Genomic DNA, 16,268 nt, shown 5'->3' with positions numbered 1-16,268 from the left:
ATTTCTTAACTGTGTGATTTACAGTTTTTACTTATATGTAGCATTTATGTCTTTGGAACACAAAGCTTTATGAAAGTCAAACATTTTTGTATAAAGTGCAATCAGTGTGCAAACGTATTCATGTAAGAAATTCTTGGCAAATATGTTGATTTCCCTTTTTTTTTTAAGAAAAGGAAACAAAAATGTACAACTTGAGTTGAGGATTTATGATAACCATAAATCTCTGTGAGCAGGATGAAATTAGTAGAGACACTTTGAATGACATGGTTTAGAGTCAGTCCACAGCGAGACAACAAAGGAGAATACTTGACCACCACAACGATCTCTAGTGAAGAATACACTTAAGAACATAGGACTGAAGGATAGATTTGTTAGCTAGCCATTATGCTTTTTTTTAAGTTAAGCATATTTAAGGCAAAGAGTAAAAATTTCGACTCTCTATGGATTTGCTGTCTTCTGTAGCTCTTCCCTATACCCTCAGCTTGTGGGTCCTGGTGAATGAGCACATAGGCAAGGGTAACCTATCTCCATCCCATAATGATAGCTCCGAGTCCATGTTCTAATTAATAGCATGAACTCAATAAATAAAGAATGCCCATGATTTGTTATTGATACTACCATGCACTGGTTGAGAATCCATTTCTCACACCTTAACAGAGTTATTAAAAAATGGGGTTGATGATAATTATGGATCCAAATTATTACCAGAAAAATTATCTTGTTTTAATTTAAAAATACCTTATGTTAAATGGGGAAAAGCTAACTCAAGAAAGTCGATTTTAAAAACACAAAAAGACACAATTTTTTTTTTTTGCATGCCTTTCAGGACCCTTAATAAGTAAGTAAAAGTCATAGATTTAGAAACATATTTTCTTAGGTATTTTAGATAGTATGTTCCTTTGAAGTCCCGGAGGCACAATTTCCTTATATTAATACTGTGACCCTCAGTCTTAAGTTTCTGATAAGCCAGTGAATCATATGGTGGACACATGATAGTGTGCGTTTCTTCCTCACTCCCCTGCTGCCTTTGTCTAAGGTGCTAGCTTAATTTCCTCTCTGGCCAGAACAATACTAGCTCAAGCTGGGTATGTATCACAAATTAAGTTAAAATGTGTCTTCTACCTCTTTCTCACTTAACTTTCTAATTGTGTTGACTTTATTTTTAAGACCAAAATGAGAAAATCAGTCAAGAAAATAGACAACTCCAGTTACAGTACCTGGAACAAAAGCAACAACTTGATGAACTTAAAAACCACATGAAGTTTTACGACCAGGTGAACCATTTTCTTATTTAGGAAATGAACTCCAAATTTTTATCTAACTGCTTTATACGTCAAGAAAACACTGTACCACAAAACAACAGAATACAAATATACCACTTAGTTTATTAATCCATGGTATCTTGCAGCTTATGTTCCATGAAGGTACTCTGCGTAGTTGGAATATCTCTTGTACTTTCTACTCATATCTCATTGTGAGCTTTTACTTACTCTGTCTTTTGCAGGAGAGTGATATTAATGCTGATGAATTGAGTGAAGCTCTCCTGCTTATAAAGGTAACTTTCTAAACTTCACCATGAATTTCATGTCTACATATAAGTGTTTCAGCATAATGATGACCCTTATCTGCAGAATGAATTATTCAGGAAAGTGGTCAGGTGACATTTAGTTATAGCATATATATATTTCATAATGACATCAAAATCACATTAAAATAGACCTCAAAAACTCATGTTTAAAGCACTTTCTCCAACTGTAACAAACATTTCACTTTTATGTGCCCCGCTATAAAACTAATCAACAATTTTCTGTCCTGTGAGACCTTGGTGCACCCTATTATCTTAAGTAAAATATTGAATTATACATGTCACCAGAAGATATTTTCCAGTTCTAGAATATTCTGATATTTATAAGAAGACACAAGAAAATACATTTCTTTTCAGTCATCACAGTGTAGATTTTAATCACATGAAGAAATAGAAATAAATGTACTTGATTTTTTTTTTTTTTTTTTGCATCCTGGAGTAATAAACTTTTTCTGTTTCTCTGTAATTGTTCCAAAAATCTATCCAAATATTGTATTCTATATCAGGACTGCTTTGTTCCTAATGGAAAATGAAAATCTATCTGTTTTCAGTTAATGATTTCTTGCTATATCTGTGTTAATTCACAATTACATTTTAGAAACTCTTGTTTTGGTAATAAAACATGTTTTTGTTTTAGGCTCAAAAATCACAAAAAAATGGAGACCTTTCATTTTTAGAAAAAGTAGACAGTAAAATTAATAAAGATCTAGAACGGTCCATGAAAGAGCTGCAAGCAACTCATGCAGAAACAGTGCAAGAACTTGAAAAGACAAGAAACATGTTAATTATGCAACATAAAATTAATAAAGATTATCAGGTACTGTAATGCACTAAATCCAGAAGATAGGGTTCCTATAATATTCTACTGATGATTTGAATTTTAAAGCAGTATCATCTACTATCGTCTATTATAATCTATTGTCATGTGTTACCACGTGCTGGGAATTTAGCCTTGTAACTGGATACTTAGACTAAAGAGTTCTAAAACAAATAATTCTAAGTCCTTGGTTTTAGAGAGCGAACTGTGGCGATGAATTCCCCCTTTACTAGTGTTAGCACACTTTGCAGCTGAGTTATAGTTTCTCCTGAGGTCCTGCCACAGCCATGTTTATATTAGCTTTTAACTAATGGGAATATCACTCCTTAAAAGGAATCCAGAGTTGTGTGGATTTCACTCCTGATTAATGAACATCGTCAAGCATAATTTTCTAAACTGTAAGCTCTTTGAAATCAGGAAACAATGGTTTATAGCTCCTAGTATCCCCGGAATCTAAAAACTGCTTGAATCATAGTTGCTTTAAAAAAATTTTTTTAATGGAACAGACCCTAAGTAATGAAGCTTGTTATCTGTATTTTATTTAGATGGAAGTTGAGGCAGTGACCCAGAAGATGGAAAATCTGCAGCAAGATTATGAACTTAAAGTGGAACAGTATGTTCATCTTCTTGATATCCGGGCTGCACGCATCCAGAAACTAGAAGGTACAATGTGCACAGTTCTTTGTCCATGGTAACTAGAGAAATGGATTTTTACAACAGTTGAAAATGTCATCCAAGTGTACACTCACAATTTCTTTTTGCTCTTTTTTTTCCCCCCAATTTATTAACGATAATAGTAATTTACCAGAAAGGCTGATTTTATCTGATACTTCTCTACTCAAGAATTCCCTACTGCTTTTTTAATTTGGTGTCACAGGCAAGATTTCAGCGTACTTCATAAAGTACCACAGACTAAATTTAAGCACCTCATTTCTAATTTCTCAGGCCTCTCAGCCAAACAAGTCTGCTGTTTGCTCTTGGTCAGATTCATCTCACTGGCCCACCACCACACCTTTGTCTGCTCCACCTGAACCTCCTTTCTTCTCTGACTCCAAAATATAACCCTTCCCCACTTTGAAATCTAACTCAGTGCATGCCTGTGTCGGGAAGCTGGCTCCCATTACTCCTAGCCACCCCTCTCCCTGAAATGCCCCCACAGGGGTTTGTAGACTTTAGCAAGTAAGAAAATAACATGGGGAACTTGTTTCGTAGGTAGCTTCCTGGGTCCTACTCCTAGAGATCCTGGAGCCTGTGATTCTGTATATTTAGAAATAAGTCCAAGCAATTCAGATACAGGGGTAAGACTATACTTTGAAAAAGACTACCTCAGCACTTACCACTTTTGCTCACACATACTCAAGGGACATGGATTTGGGTGGACTCTGGGAGTTGGTGATGGACAGGGAGGCCTGGCATGCTGCAGTTCATGGGGTTGCAAACAGTCGGACACAACTGAACAACTGAACTGAACTGTACTTTAAAAATATGTTTGGAGATTGTATTATGTAAGTGTTCTTCACCATTGCAGTTTTGCATATTCTCTATGACTACAGTATATAAATTCTCCAGTGATCAATACTTCGTCTCTCTTTCATGTTCTCTGCCATGCAGCACTAAAACTCGGTGATCTATGCCAACAGTAATTTTGCACTCTTAAAGATCACTGAGAATCCAAAAGGCATGAGTTTATATGGGTTATACTTAAGATATTTATCATATTAGAAATTAAAAATGAGAATTTTAAAAATATTTGTCATGCTAAAATAATAATAAACCCATTACATATTTAACATAAATTACAGTATTTATTGTTTAAAAGCTGCATTTTTCATATCAAGAAAACAGTGAGACGAGTGACACCGTTTTAAACTTTTTAAATTGTTTAACATTTTTGCAAGTCTTTTTAGTGTCTGTCTTAATAGAAAACAGCTGGGTTTTTATATCTGCTTCTGCAGTCAATCGGTTATGATATCACACATCCTGTAGATTCTGGGAAACCCTATTATATATTTGTAAGAGAATAAGAATGAGAAAGGCAAATAACATCTTAGCATTATTTTAAAAATAGTTTTAACCTCACAGACCTCCAGAACAGCCTCAGGAACCCTCAAGGGTTCCCAGACCACTCTCTGGGAACCACTGCTCTAAGTAGAAGAATTCAATAAATAATCTATCTGACTGAACAGGGTTTCTGAAAGTCAAAGAGCATGTGTACCTTTTATTTCAAGTAGTACTCAATAAAAATTTGCTTAATGAAATTTTCATGAATAACAGGAAGGTCATATAGTTTGAGATTTTCATTCCTTTCAAGTGTCACTAAGTCTTTAGCAATATATTTTGCTTCCTAAATTCATTGATTAATTCCATAAACACGCTCATGTTCCTAACATATCCAAAGTGCTAGGCAATGAGAATACAAATAGGAAGAAAGCTCAAACTAGCAAGATGTCAACAAGTAAGTAGACACACTTTACTGTGAGGAGTGTGAAGTTAGGAAAATGAAAAAGCTACCTAGGAAACATTAAGGAGAGAATGCCTGTTTATATCTGAAGATTCAGGGATGACTCTACACAGTGGGAGTCTTTACTAATGACAGAATTCACCACTAGTAAAAGCAGTGAAAGGCGTTCCAGGCAGTAGATGAGGCAGGTAAAAATGCCCTAAATGTGAAGCACCACCATTGATTTGAGAAACTGCATATGATTTCATCAGTTTGGAACTCAGGATTGGTAAAGGAGGAAAACCTGGAGATAAAACTGGAAAGAACCAAATGCTGAAGGCCGTGTTTGCCACCTGAATGAGTTTGAACCTTACTAACCCAGAGAAGCACCAAGGAATCTTCGGGTAGGATTTTGGAGACTATGCTATAGGTATTTGGAGACCACATTTTGGAGACTATGCTATAGGTATTGGGAAGAATGAGTAAAATTTGAAGGAATGAAGAGGTTGGGCTCCATTAATAATCTAGGTAATAAGCACTCTGGGTGTAAGTAAGGTAGCATCAATGGAGATGGAGAAGATAGGGACAGATTTGCTAAAGACTTAAGGAATATTTTTGAATAGCAGTGACCCTACAGATGTGGGGAGCCCAAAGACAAAGAGCAACCTAGGGTGACTCCATGGTATCCAGCTTAGGCACCTGGATGTAGGCTAACAACATTCACTTGGAATTCAAAGTCCAGAAATACCTAGAAGAGAATATAATGAGTCATTCTCCTTTCAGTGTATCAAGTTTGATGTGCCTAGAGAGTATCTAGACAGAGGGCTCAGCAAGCCACTTAATGTGTGAGTCTGCTATTTAGGAAAAAAAATCTCAATTAAAAAATTGAGTCTTCAGTATATTGATAGTAACAAGTTATAAAAGGGGATGGGATTACTAATTAGTAGAGAGATGCAAATAAAAACTACAATGAGATACCACCTCACACCAGTCAAAAGAGCCATCATCTGAAAGTCTACAAACAACAGGGCTTCCCTGGTCCAGTGGTTAAGACTCTGTGCTCCCAATGCAGGGGGCTCAAATTCAATCCCTGGTCAAGGAACTAGATCCCACATGCTGCAGCTGAAGATCTGCATGCCACAACTAAGACCTCATGCAGCCAGATAAATAAAAAAATTTTTTTAAGTCTACAAATAACAAATATTGGAGAGGGTGTAGAGAAAAAGGAATCCTCCCACACTATTGGTGGGAAAAGTTGGTGCATCCACTATGGAAAACAGTATGAAGGTTCCTCAGGAAACTAAAAACAGAATCACCATATGATCCAGCAGTCCCACGCCTGGGCATAAACACAGACTAAATTATGATTCAAAAAGATACATGCACCCCCTATGCTCACAGTATTACTGTTCACAGTAGCCAAGCCATGGAAACCACCTAAATGTCCATCAGCAGAGGAGCAGGTAGAGAAGATGTGGTGCATAGATACCATGGTGTACTGCCCAGTCATACATGGACAAAAGAATGCCTTTCGCAGCATCCTGGATACAGCTAGAGATTATCATACTAAGTGAACTAAGTCAGAAAGAGAAAGACAAACACCATGCAGTGTCACTTATATGTGAAATCTAAAATCTTATATGTGACACAAACAAACCTATCTACAAAACAGAAACAGAATCACAGACGTAGAGAATAGACTTGCGGTGGCCAAGGGGGAGGGAAGGGGGGAGAATGGTGGACCAAGAGGTTGGGGTTCGTAGATGCAAACTATTACATTTAGAGTGGAAAACCAACGAGGTCCTGCTGTATAGCACAAGGAACTGTATCCAGTCTCCTGGGATAAACTGTAGAGAAAAGGAATGTATATATGTGTTTACCTGAGTCACTTTGCTATACAGCAGAAATTAGCACAAGATTGTAAGTCAACTATATTTCAATTTAATTAATTAAAAAATAAACAGGGATACAATTACTCATGAAACATAGACTAAAAAATGAATAAAAACAGAAGCCTAGCAAACCAGCAGCAGCTGCTGCTGCCACCGCCAAGTCGCTTCAGTCGTGTCCGACTCTGTGCGACCCCATAGACAGCAGCCCACCAGGCTCCCCCGTCCCTGGGATTCTCCAGGTACGAACACTGGGGTGAGTTGCCATTTCCTTCTCCAATGCATGAAAGTGAAAGTGAAGTCGCTCAATCATGCCCGACTCTTAGCAACCCCATGGACTACAGCCCACAGGCTCTTCCGTCTGTGGGATTTTCCAGGCAAGAGTACTGGAGTGCGGTGCCATTACCTTCTCCAAGCAAACTAGCAGAGAAACCCTTAAAGAATAAGAGTGGTAGGAGGAGAAGCAGGGCAGATGACGACATGGAATCCCACAAAAGTTCACAGAAGAGGATGTGGTCTTCATTGTCAATTAAGCAAGGAAATCAAGTAACTCAGCAGTGGCCACAGGGCTGGAAAAGGTCAGTTTTCATTCCAATCCCAAAGTAACACAGGACCAAAGTCCATTCACTCTAGAAATCAGTTGGTTATTGGTGACTTTTTCTGGACTAGTTTCACAAGAAAAGTAAAGCAGGTGCTTTTCACAAGAGATGGAAGAGTGTCTGTTGCATGAGGAATAGGAGACACAAGTAGTGTCTCTTTTTAGTACTCTTTTAGTACTCTTTTTAGAAGTTTGGATGTAACCTAGAGGAAAACATGTATTTAGAAAGAGACATATCTTTTGCATTTTTTTTTATTGAAATATAGTTGATTTGCAATATATTAGTTTCAGATGTACCGCACAACGATTCAGTGTTTTTGTAGATCATACTTCATTATAAGATATTACGAGATAATGGCTATAACTCACTGTGCTATACAATATACCCTTGTTGCTTATCTATTTTATACATAGTAGTCTGTATCTGTTAATCCCATACTCCCTAGTTTGTCCCTCCACTTCCTTCTCCCCTTTGGTAACCACAAGCTTTTTCCTATATCTGTGAAGTCTGCTTCTGCTTTACATATATATTAATTTGTATCATTTTTAAGTTCCATGTATAAGTGATATCATATATTATTTGTCTTTCTCTGATTTATTTCACTAAGTATAATATTCTCTAGGTCCATCCACATTGCTGCAAATATCAGAATTTCATTCTTTCTATGGCTGAGTAATATTCCATTATGTGTGTGTGTGTGTGTGTGTGTGTGTGTGTGTGTATTATATATATGTGTGTGTGGGTGTATACATATATATACCACATCTTCTTTGTTCATCTGTTGATGGGCACTTAGGTGCCTCCAGGTCTTGCTTGTTGTAAATAGTGCTACTATGAACATTCATTGAATCACAAAGAAAACAAAGGAATTCCAAAAGACCATCTACTTCTGCTTCTTTGACTATGCTAAAGCCTTTTTGTGGATCACAACAAACTGTGGAAAATTCTTAAAGAGATGGGAATACCTGACCACCTTACCTGCCTCCTGAAAAACCTGTTTGCAAGTCAAGAAGCTACAATTAGAACTGGACATGGAACAACAGACTGGTTCAAAATTGGAAAAGGAGTACAGCAAGGCTGTATATTGTTACCCTGCTTATTTAACTTATATACAGAGTGAAAGTGAAAAGGAAAGTGAAGTCGCTCAGTCGTGCCTGACTCTTTGCGACCCCATGGATAGTAGCCTGCACCAAGCTCCTCTGTCCATGGGATTTTCAAGGCAAGAGTACTGGAGTGGGTTGCCATTTCCTTCTCCAGGGAATCTTCCCAACCCAGGGATCGAACCCAGGTCTCTCACATTGTAGACAGACACTTTACCATCTGAGCCACCAGGGAAGTCCATATATACAGAGTACATCATGTGAAATGCCAGGCTGGATGAATCACAAGCTAGAATCAAGATTGTCAGGAGCAATATCAACAACCTCAGTTAAGAAGATGATAACATTCTAATGGCAGAAAGAAAAGAGGAGCTAAAGAGCCTCTTGATGAGGGTAAAAGAGGAGAGTGAAAAAGCTGGCTTAAAACTCAACATCCAGAAAAACTAAGATCATGGCATCTGATCCTATCACTTCATGGTGGTAGATAGAAAGGAGAAAAGTGGAAGCAGTGATAGATCTTACTTTCTTGGGCTCCAAAATCACTGTGACTACAGCCATGAAATTAAGACACTTGCTCCTCGGAAGGAAAGCTATGACAAACCTAGAAAGTGTATTAAAAAGCAGAGACATCACTTTGCCAACAAAGGTCTGTATAGTCAAAGCTATGGTTTTTCCAGTAGTCATGTATGAATGTGAGATGAGATTTGGACCATAAAGAAGACTGAGCATCAAAAAGTCGATGCTAAAAAAAAATAAATTAAAAAAAAAAAAGTCGATGCTTTCAAATGGTGATGTTGGAGAAGACTCTTGACAGTCCCTTGGACTGCAAGGAGCTCAAACCAGTCAATCAGAAAGGAAATTAACCATGAATATTCATTGGAAGGACTGATGCTGAAGCTTCACTACTTTGGCCACCTGATGGAAAGAGCCAACTCACTGGAAAAAACCCTCATCCCTTGTGCTGGGAAAGATTGAAGACAGAAGGAGAAGGGGACAGCAGGGGATGAGATGGTTAGATAGCATTACCAACTCAGTGGACATGAATTTGAGCAAACTCAGGGAGATAGTGAAGGACAGGGAAGCCTGGCGTGCTACAGTCCATGGGGTTGCAAGGAGTCAGACACAACTTAGCAACTGAACAACAACATGAACATTGGGGTGCATGTATTATCTTTTTCAATAGTGTTTTTGTTTTTTCTGGATATGTATCCAGGAATGGAATTGCTGGATTATATGGTAGTTTTTATTTAGTTTTTTGAGGAACTTCCACACTCCTTACCATAGTGGCTGTACTAGTTTATATTCCCACCGACAGCATACAAGTGTTCCCTTTTCTCCACACCCTCACCAGCATTTGTTATTTGTACACTTTTTCATAGCCATTCTGACAGGTGTGAGGTGATATCCCATTGTGGTTTTCACTTGCATTTCTCTAATAATTGGCAATGTTGAGTATCTTTTCATGTGCCTGTCAGCCATCTGTATGTCTTCTTTGGTGAATTATCTATTCAGGTCTTCTGCCATTTTTAATGAAGTTTTTTGAGTTTTTTTCATATTGGGTTTCATTTTTTCATATTATGTATTTGAGGTGTTAGCCCATTGTAGATCACATCATTTGTAAATATTTTCCTGCATTCAGTAGATTATCTTTTTGTTTTGTCAGTAGTTTCCTTTACTGTCCAAAAGCTTTTAAGTTTAATTAGATCCAGTTTATTTAGTTTTGCTTTTATTTCTTTTGCCTCAGGAGGCAGATCCAGAAGACATATTGCTATAACTTATGTCAAAGAATGTTCTGCCTGTGTTCTCTTCTGGGAGTTTCATGGTTTCGGGTTTTACACTTATATCTTTAAACCATTTTGAGTTTATTTTTGTATATGATGTGAGGGAATGTTCTAATCTAGAAAGATATATATATTTTTTAAGAGCAACTTTATAGAATTATAATGAACATACTTTTTTTCCCAGAATAATGCTTTTATTATTTTAAAAAATTTAATTCTTTATGGGAAAGTTCAAACATATATGAGTGGAAATAATTATATGATAAACTCTGATGTACTTATCACATAGCCAATCAATTCATAGCCAGTCTTTTTTCATCTGTATCCCCAACTCCCTTCCATCTTACCCATATCCTTTTGAAACAAATCTCAGATACCATATCATTTCATCAATAAATATTTCAGGATACATCTAACAGAGGTCTTAAAAAATAACAATTTATACCTAAAAATGAACAATAATTATTTACTATCATAAAATTTCTAATCAATATTTAAATTTCTGACCATACCACAACTTTTAAAAATGTTTATTTCTTTGGATGAACATACTTTAAATTGCACATATTTAAAGTGCACAATTTGGGAGTTTGGCATATATATATATACACCTGTGAAACTATCGCCATAATCAAGATAATAAACATATCCATCATCCCCAAAAGTAGAAAAATATATATTTGGATAAACTGACAAGAAGGTAGTGGGAAGAGAAATTTATTTTAAAGGAGAGAAGATAATAGAGCCAAACCAAAGGAGCAAGTGGAATCTAAATATTTACCTCAGTTATTCATTCAAAGGCCTTTTTTTTTTTCTTTCTCCTTTTTCCTGGTATATCCTGTATTACCACTTAAGTTGTAATTTTTTAACTAAATGATGTCAAAATAAATGATAGATTTTTTTAAAAACACAGTATCAGTTACAGTAAAACAGTGTAGCTGTAGAATTTGCTTGGGACTATACATTGCGAGCCCTCAGATTTCCCACCACGTCATATGTATCTTTGTATCTTTATATATCAACACCTTAAAACCTCTAAATTGTGTGTCTTCTCTTGCAGCCCAATTAAAGGATATTGCCTATGGCACCAAGCAGTACAAATTTAAGCCAGAAATCATGCCGGATGACTCAGTTGATGAATTTGATGAAACCATTCACTTAGAACGAGGGGAAAATCTATTTGAAATCCATATCAACAAAGTAACCTTTTCTTCCGAAGTTTTACAGGCATCTGGGGATAAAGAGCCTGTCACCTTCTGTACCTACGCTTTCTATGATTTTGAACTACAGACAACTCCCATAGTACGGGGCCTTCACCCAGAATATAACTTTACTTCTCAATACCTCGTTCATGTTAATGACTTATTCTTACAATACATTCAGAAAAATACTGTCACTCTTGAGGTCCATCAAGCTTACAGCACAGATTATGAAACAATCGCAGCTTGTCAGTTGAGATTCCATGAAATTCTAGAAAAAAGTGGTCGAATATTTTGCACAGCAAGTTTGGTTGGTGAGTACAGTCTTACAGACTTTGGCTGTTTGAATCCCTGATTGGTTTCTATATTAATAAGGCATTTCACATTAGTATCTTCTCTCACAGATTCAAGGTGCCTTTAGGGTAAGGACAGTGTTCTCTGATTCAGCTGCCCACTGTTGATTGTACTCTTAAATGTCATTGATAATGTCAGTACAATGGCTGTTAATTTTTTAAAGCTTCTTAGTACAAATGTTTATTTACCATGTTGATATCTGTTTGATTAAACATTAATTATAGTATGTTGATCAAATATTTTTTAAAGAGCGTATCATTATCACTGTTACTGAGCACTGGGAATACTGTGATCAGTAATAAATAAGACAGATGAAGCCTCTGCCCTCCTGTAGCTTACCTTCTAGAGGGGAAGATGGGCTGTAAAACTATACACCTATCCTTAGATATGAAAGATGATCGGAGCAAGAGGCTAAAGAGAGAGATGGAAGGTTGCTTGTTGAGATAAGGACTTCCCTACAGGATGACACTGACAGAGAGACCTGAATAAAGGTCCGTATCAGCCATGGGGCAGCTAAGCCCATTCACGGCAACTAGAGAGCGTGTGTGCTGCACCTAGGACCCACGGCCAAATAAATACTTTTAGAAACATTTTTTAACAAGAAAGCCGCTTGTCAGCACCCAGGGGAAGATTGTTTCAGGCAGAGGGAACAGCAAGCACAAAGGCCTGAGGGAAAAACAAACCCGACCGATCGGAGGAACATCAAGGAGGCCTGTGACTAGAGCAGAGATGACGGTAAAGCAGTAGGCAGGGATCCGATCATGCTGTAGAGCTTTGTGGGTCATGTTTGGACTTTTTTTTTCTCTGACTGATGGAAGTCATTGGATAGTTTTGAGAAGGTGAGTTACGAGATCACACGTAAGTTTTTTTGTGTGTTTTGCTGGTTTGGCTGTGCTGGGTCTTCATTGCTGCACACTGGCTTTCTCTAGTTGCAGCAAGTTGGGGCTACTCTGTAGTTGCAGGCGGCTTTTCTTGCTGTGGAGCACAGGCTCACAGGCTTCGGTAATTACAGCACTCGGGCTCAGTAGTTGCAGCTCACAGCCTCAATAGTTATGATACTTGGGCTTAGTTGCTCCACAGCATGTGGAATCTTCCCAGAGCAGGGATCGAATCCATGTCCTGTGCATTGGCAGGTGGATTCTTATCCACCACACCACCAGGGAAGTCCAACACACATAGATATTGGAAGAACCATGCTGGGTGCCGTGGCAGGAATAGTCTATACAGGCCAAGAGGGGAAATAGACCATTTTCAGGTGATTGCATTAATCTGTGGAAAGAGGATGGTGGCTTGGATTAAGATAATGGTAATGAAAGTAGTGATAAGACATAGTCATGTTCAGTGTAGGTTAACTCTTCTTTAAAAACTTGTTCATCAGCTGAATGTAGAGAAACAAGAGAAACAGGCAAGGTAAGAATTTTGGTGTGAACAGCTAGAAGAATGATGAAGCCATTTGTTGAAATAGGTTGGGGAGAGGAACAGATTTGAGGAAGAAAACTTAAGAATAGTGTGTGAACAAGATTGACCTGCCTATTAGACAGCCAAGTGGAAATGTCACATGAGCAGTTGGTATAATAGTCTGATGGTCAAGGATAGAAATATAAAAGTGGGATTCATTAGCATACAGAATATATTTTAAGCCTTAGATCCAGATAATTTCACAGAGTAACTGTACATAAAGAAGAGAAAGGGACCAAAGATTGAGCATTGGGAAACTAAAATTTAGCATTCAAGAGGAAGAGGAAGAGCCACCAAAAGGCATCTAAGGAGTCACCGGTGAAGAGGGAGATAAACCAAGAGTATAAACCAAGAGAGAAACCAAGTATAACCAAGAGATAAACCAAGAGATCCTAGAGGCCAAAGAAGCCTTCTCAAGAAAGAAAGAAGGTGACTTAGGTTCTAGGGAGGGGTTTTATTTTATTGATTGCATAGATAATATATTCACATGGTTCAAAAAATCCTGCCCTCAAAAACTTAGTGTCATAGAGAAGTAAACTGGTGAAGTGACAGTTGCCAAAGCAGTCAGTGCCCTAATGGGGACATAGTCCTCAATTCCTGCAAAGGAAGCAGGAAGCTCTCCAGTCTCCTGGGAGCCATAGAGGGAGTCGCCACAGAGGAAGAGAGATAAAGAGCCACAGAGTTGTGAGAAGGACTGAAGATGTGCAGGGCAGACATGCAAGGGTATATTACGTACAGTATAGATTTGGCAATAGGTATGGTGTTGGAATGTGAAGTGAAGTGGGCCTTAGAAAGCATCACTACGAACAAAGCTAGTGGGGGTGATGGAATTCCAGCTGAGCTAATTCAAATCCTGAAAGATGATGCTGTAAAAGTGCTGCACTCAACATGCCAGCAAATTTAGAAAACTCAGCAGTGGCCACAGGACTGGAAAAGGTCAGTTTTCATTCCAGTCCCAAAGACAGGCAATGCCAAAGAATGCTCAAACTACCACATAATAAAGTATGGTATCTTCTAAAACATTAAAAGGGTTTCATGGGGACTCCCTGAAGGTCAGGAAGCAACAGTTAGAACTGGACATGGAACAACAGACTGGTTCCAAATAGGAAAAGGAGTACGTCAAGGCTGTATATTGTCACCCTGCTTATTTAACTTATATGCAGAGTACATCATGAGAAACACTGGACTGGCAGAAACACAAGCTGGAATCAAGATTGCCGGGAGAAATATCAATAACCTCAGATATGCAGATGACACCACCCTTCTGGCAGAAAGTGAAGAGGAACTAAAAAGCCTCTTGATGAAAGTGAAAGTGGAGAGTGAAAAAGTTGGCTTAAAGTTTAAAGCTCAACATTCAGAAAACGAAGATCATGGCATCCGGTCCCATCACTTCATGGGAAATAGATGGGGAAACAGTGGAAACAGTGTCAGACTTTATTTTTTTGGGCTCCAAAACCACTGCAGATGGTGATTGCAGCCATGAAATTAAAAGACGCTTACTCCTTGGAAGAAAAGTTATGACCAACCGTACTTTGCTGACTAAGGTCCGTCTAGTCAAGGCTATGGTTTTTCCTGTGGTCATGTATGGATGTGAGAGTTGGACTGTGAAGAAGGCAGAGTGCCAAAGAATTGATGCTTTTGAACTGTGATGCTGGAGAAGACTCTTGAGAGTCCCTTGGACTGCAAGGAGATCCAACCAGTCCGTTCTGAAGATCAGCCCTGGGATTTCTTTGGAAGGAATGATGCTAAAGCTGAAACTCCAGTACTTTGGCCACCTCATGTGAAGAGTTGACTCATTGGAAAAGACTGATGCTGGGAGGGATTGGGGGCAGGAGGAGAAGGGGACGACCGAGGATGAGATGGCTGGATGGCATCACAGACTCAATGGACGTGAGTCAGAGTGAACTCCGGGAGTTGGTGATGCACAGGGAGGCCTGGCGTGCTACGATTCATGGGGTCAAAGAGTCAGACATGACTGAGTGACTGAACTGAACTGAACTGATGGTGTTTTCCCCTGTATTTATGGTACAGTAGAAAAATTAGGAAGGTGCCAAAGATTTCTTGAAATTTGAATTATAATGTGGAATATCACATTCATAGTTTTGAGGTTTCATATTGTATCTATCAGACTACATTGAGTGCAGCTTGTTTAAAAAAAAATAGCATCAGAAAAAAATCTTTTTTCATGTTAGAAGGATTGAAATAGTGTGAATTAGACTACCTCAAACATAGTTTTTTAATAATATTTAATACACAGTGAAACTCATACTTGCAGAAGTAATTTATTCTCTTTTTCTGTTATTTGCCAGTCACACACCATCTGTGCAAGTCATATATTATTTTATTCAGTATAAAATTTATAGTTTTAATGCCTAATACCATTGATGTTTGTTTTACTGGTATATATTTTGATTTATGGGGCCACTTTAACAGTGAATTATGTATCGGTTTGTAGGAACTAAAGGAGACATCTCCAATTTTGGCACAGTGGAATACTGGTTCCGATTAAGAGTTCCCATGGATCAAGCGATTCGGCTTTATCGAGAACGGGCAAAGGCTTTGGGATACATAACATCAAATTTTAAGGGGCCAGAGCAAATACAATGGGTAAGCTTGTTTGACTTTACAACCCTTTTATGACACGGAAATTTTATAGTATTTCTTTATATTACCATGCTTTAAACTGAAATCACTTTCTTTCACAGCCATCAAGTGGCTTTTTTTTTTTAATTTTTTATGTCAAAATAATCATAGACTTAACAGGAAGTAGCAAAAATGTACAGAGGTCCCGTGTAGCTTTCACCCTGCTTCTCCCAGTTGTAATATTTTATGTAACTATAGTATAGTATCAAAGCCAGAAAATTGACATTGGTACAGTACTATTAACTAGGCGAGTACTGTTAACTAGGCTACAGACTTTATTCAGATTTTCTAAGTTTTTACATGCACTTATGTGTGTATGCGTGTACACTGTTATTTGTGTATGTGTGTGTGTGTATGTTTATGTAGGAAGAAGCAGAGTTCAATGCAGTTTTATCATTTGTAT

At 37.9% G+C, this 16,268-nt stretch overlaps 1 protein-coding gene across 2 annotated transcripts in view; it reads left to right on the top strand.

The window, feature by feature from the left end:
* The window catches only part of RPGRIP1L (RPGRIP1 like), a 100,870-nt gene that overhangs the window by 37,766 nt on the left and 46,836 nt on the right, over window positions 1-16,268 (top strand). For both annotated transcript variants that reach the window (XM_069549853.1, XM_069549852.1), the window contains exons 11-16: window positions 1,168-1,274; window positions 1,505-1,555; window positions 2,223-2,402; window positions 2,948-3,065; window positions 11,272-11,724; window positions 15,678-15,829. In XM_069549853.1, coding sequence (XP_069405954.1) covers window positions 1,168-1,274; window positions 1,505-1,555; window positions 2,223-2,402; window positions 2,948-3,065; window positions 11,272-11,724; window positions 15,678-15,829 — 1,061 coding nt within the window. The remainder of the gene's footprint in view (window positions 1-1,167; window positions 1,275-1,504; window positions 1,556-2,222; window positions 2,403-2,947; window positions 3,066-11,271; window positions 11,725-15,677; window positions 15,830-16,268) is intronic.

The sequence above is a fragment of the Ovis canadensis genome, chromosome 14, assembly GCF_042477335.2.
Source record: "Ovis canadensis isolate MfBH-ARS-UI-01 breed Bighorn chromosome 14, ARS-UI_OviCan_v2, whole genome shotgun sequence".
In the NCBI taxonomy this organism is placed as follows: domain Eukaryota; kingdom Metazoa; phylum Chordata; class Mammalia; order Artiodactyla; family Bovidae; genus Ovis; species Ovis canadensis.
Note: the sequence above shows the minus strand (reverse complement) of the source record. Positions and strands in the feature narration are given on the sequence as shown.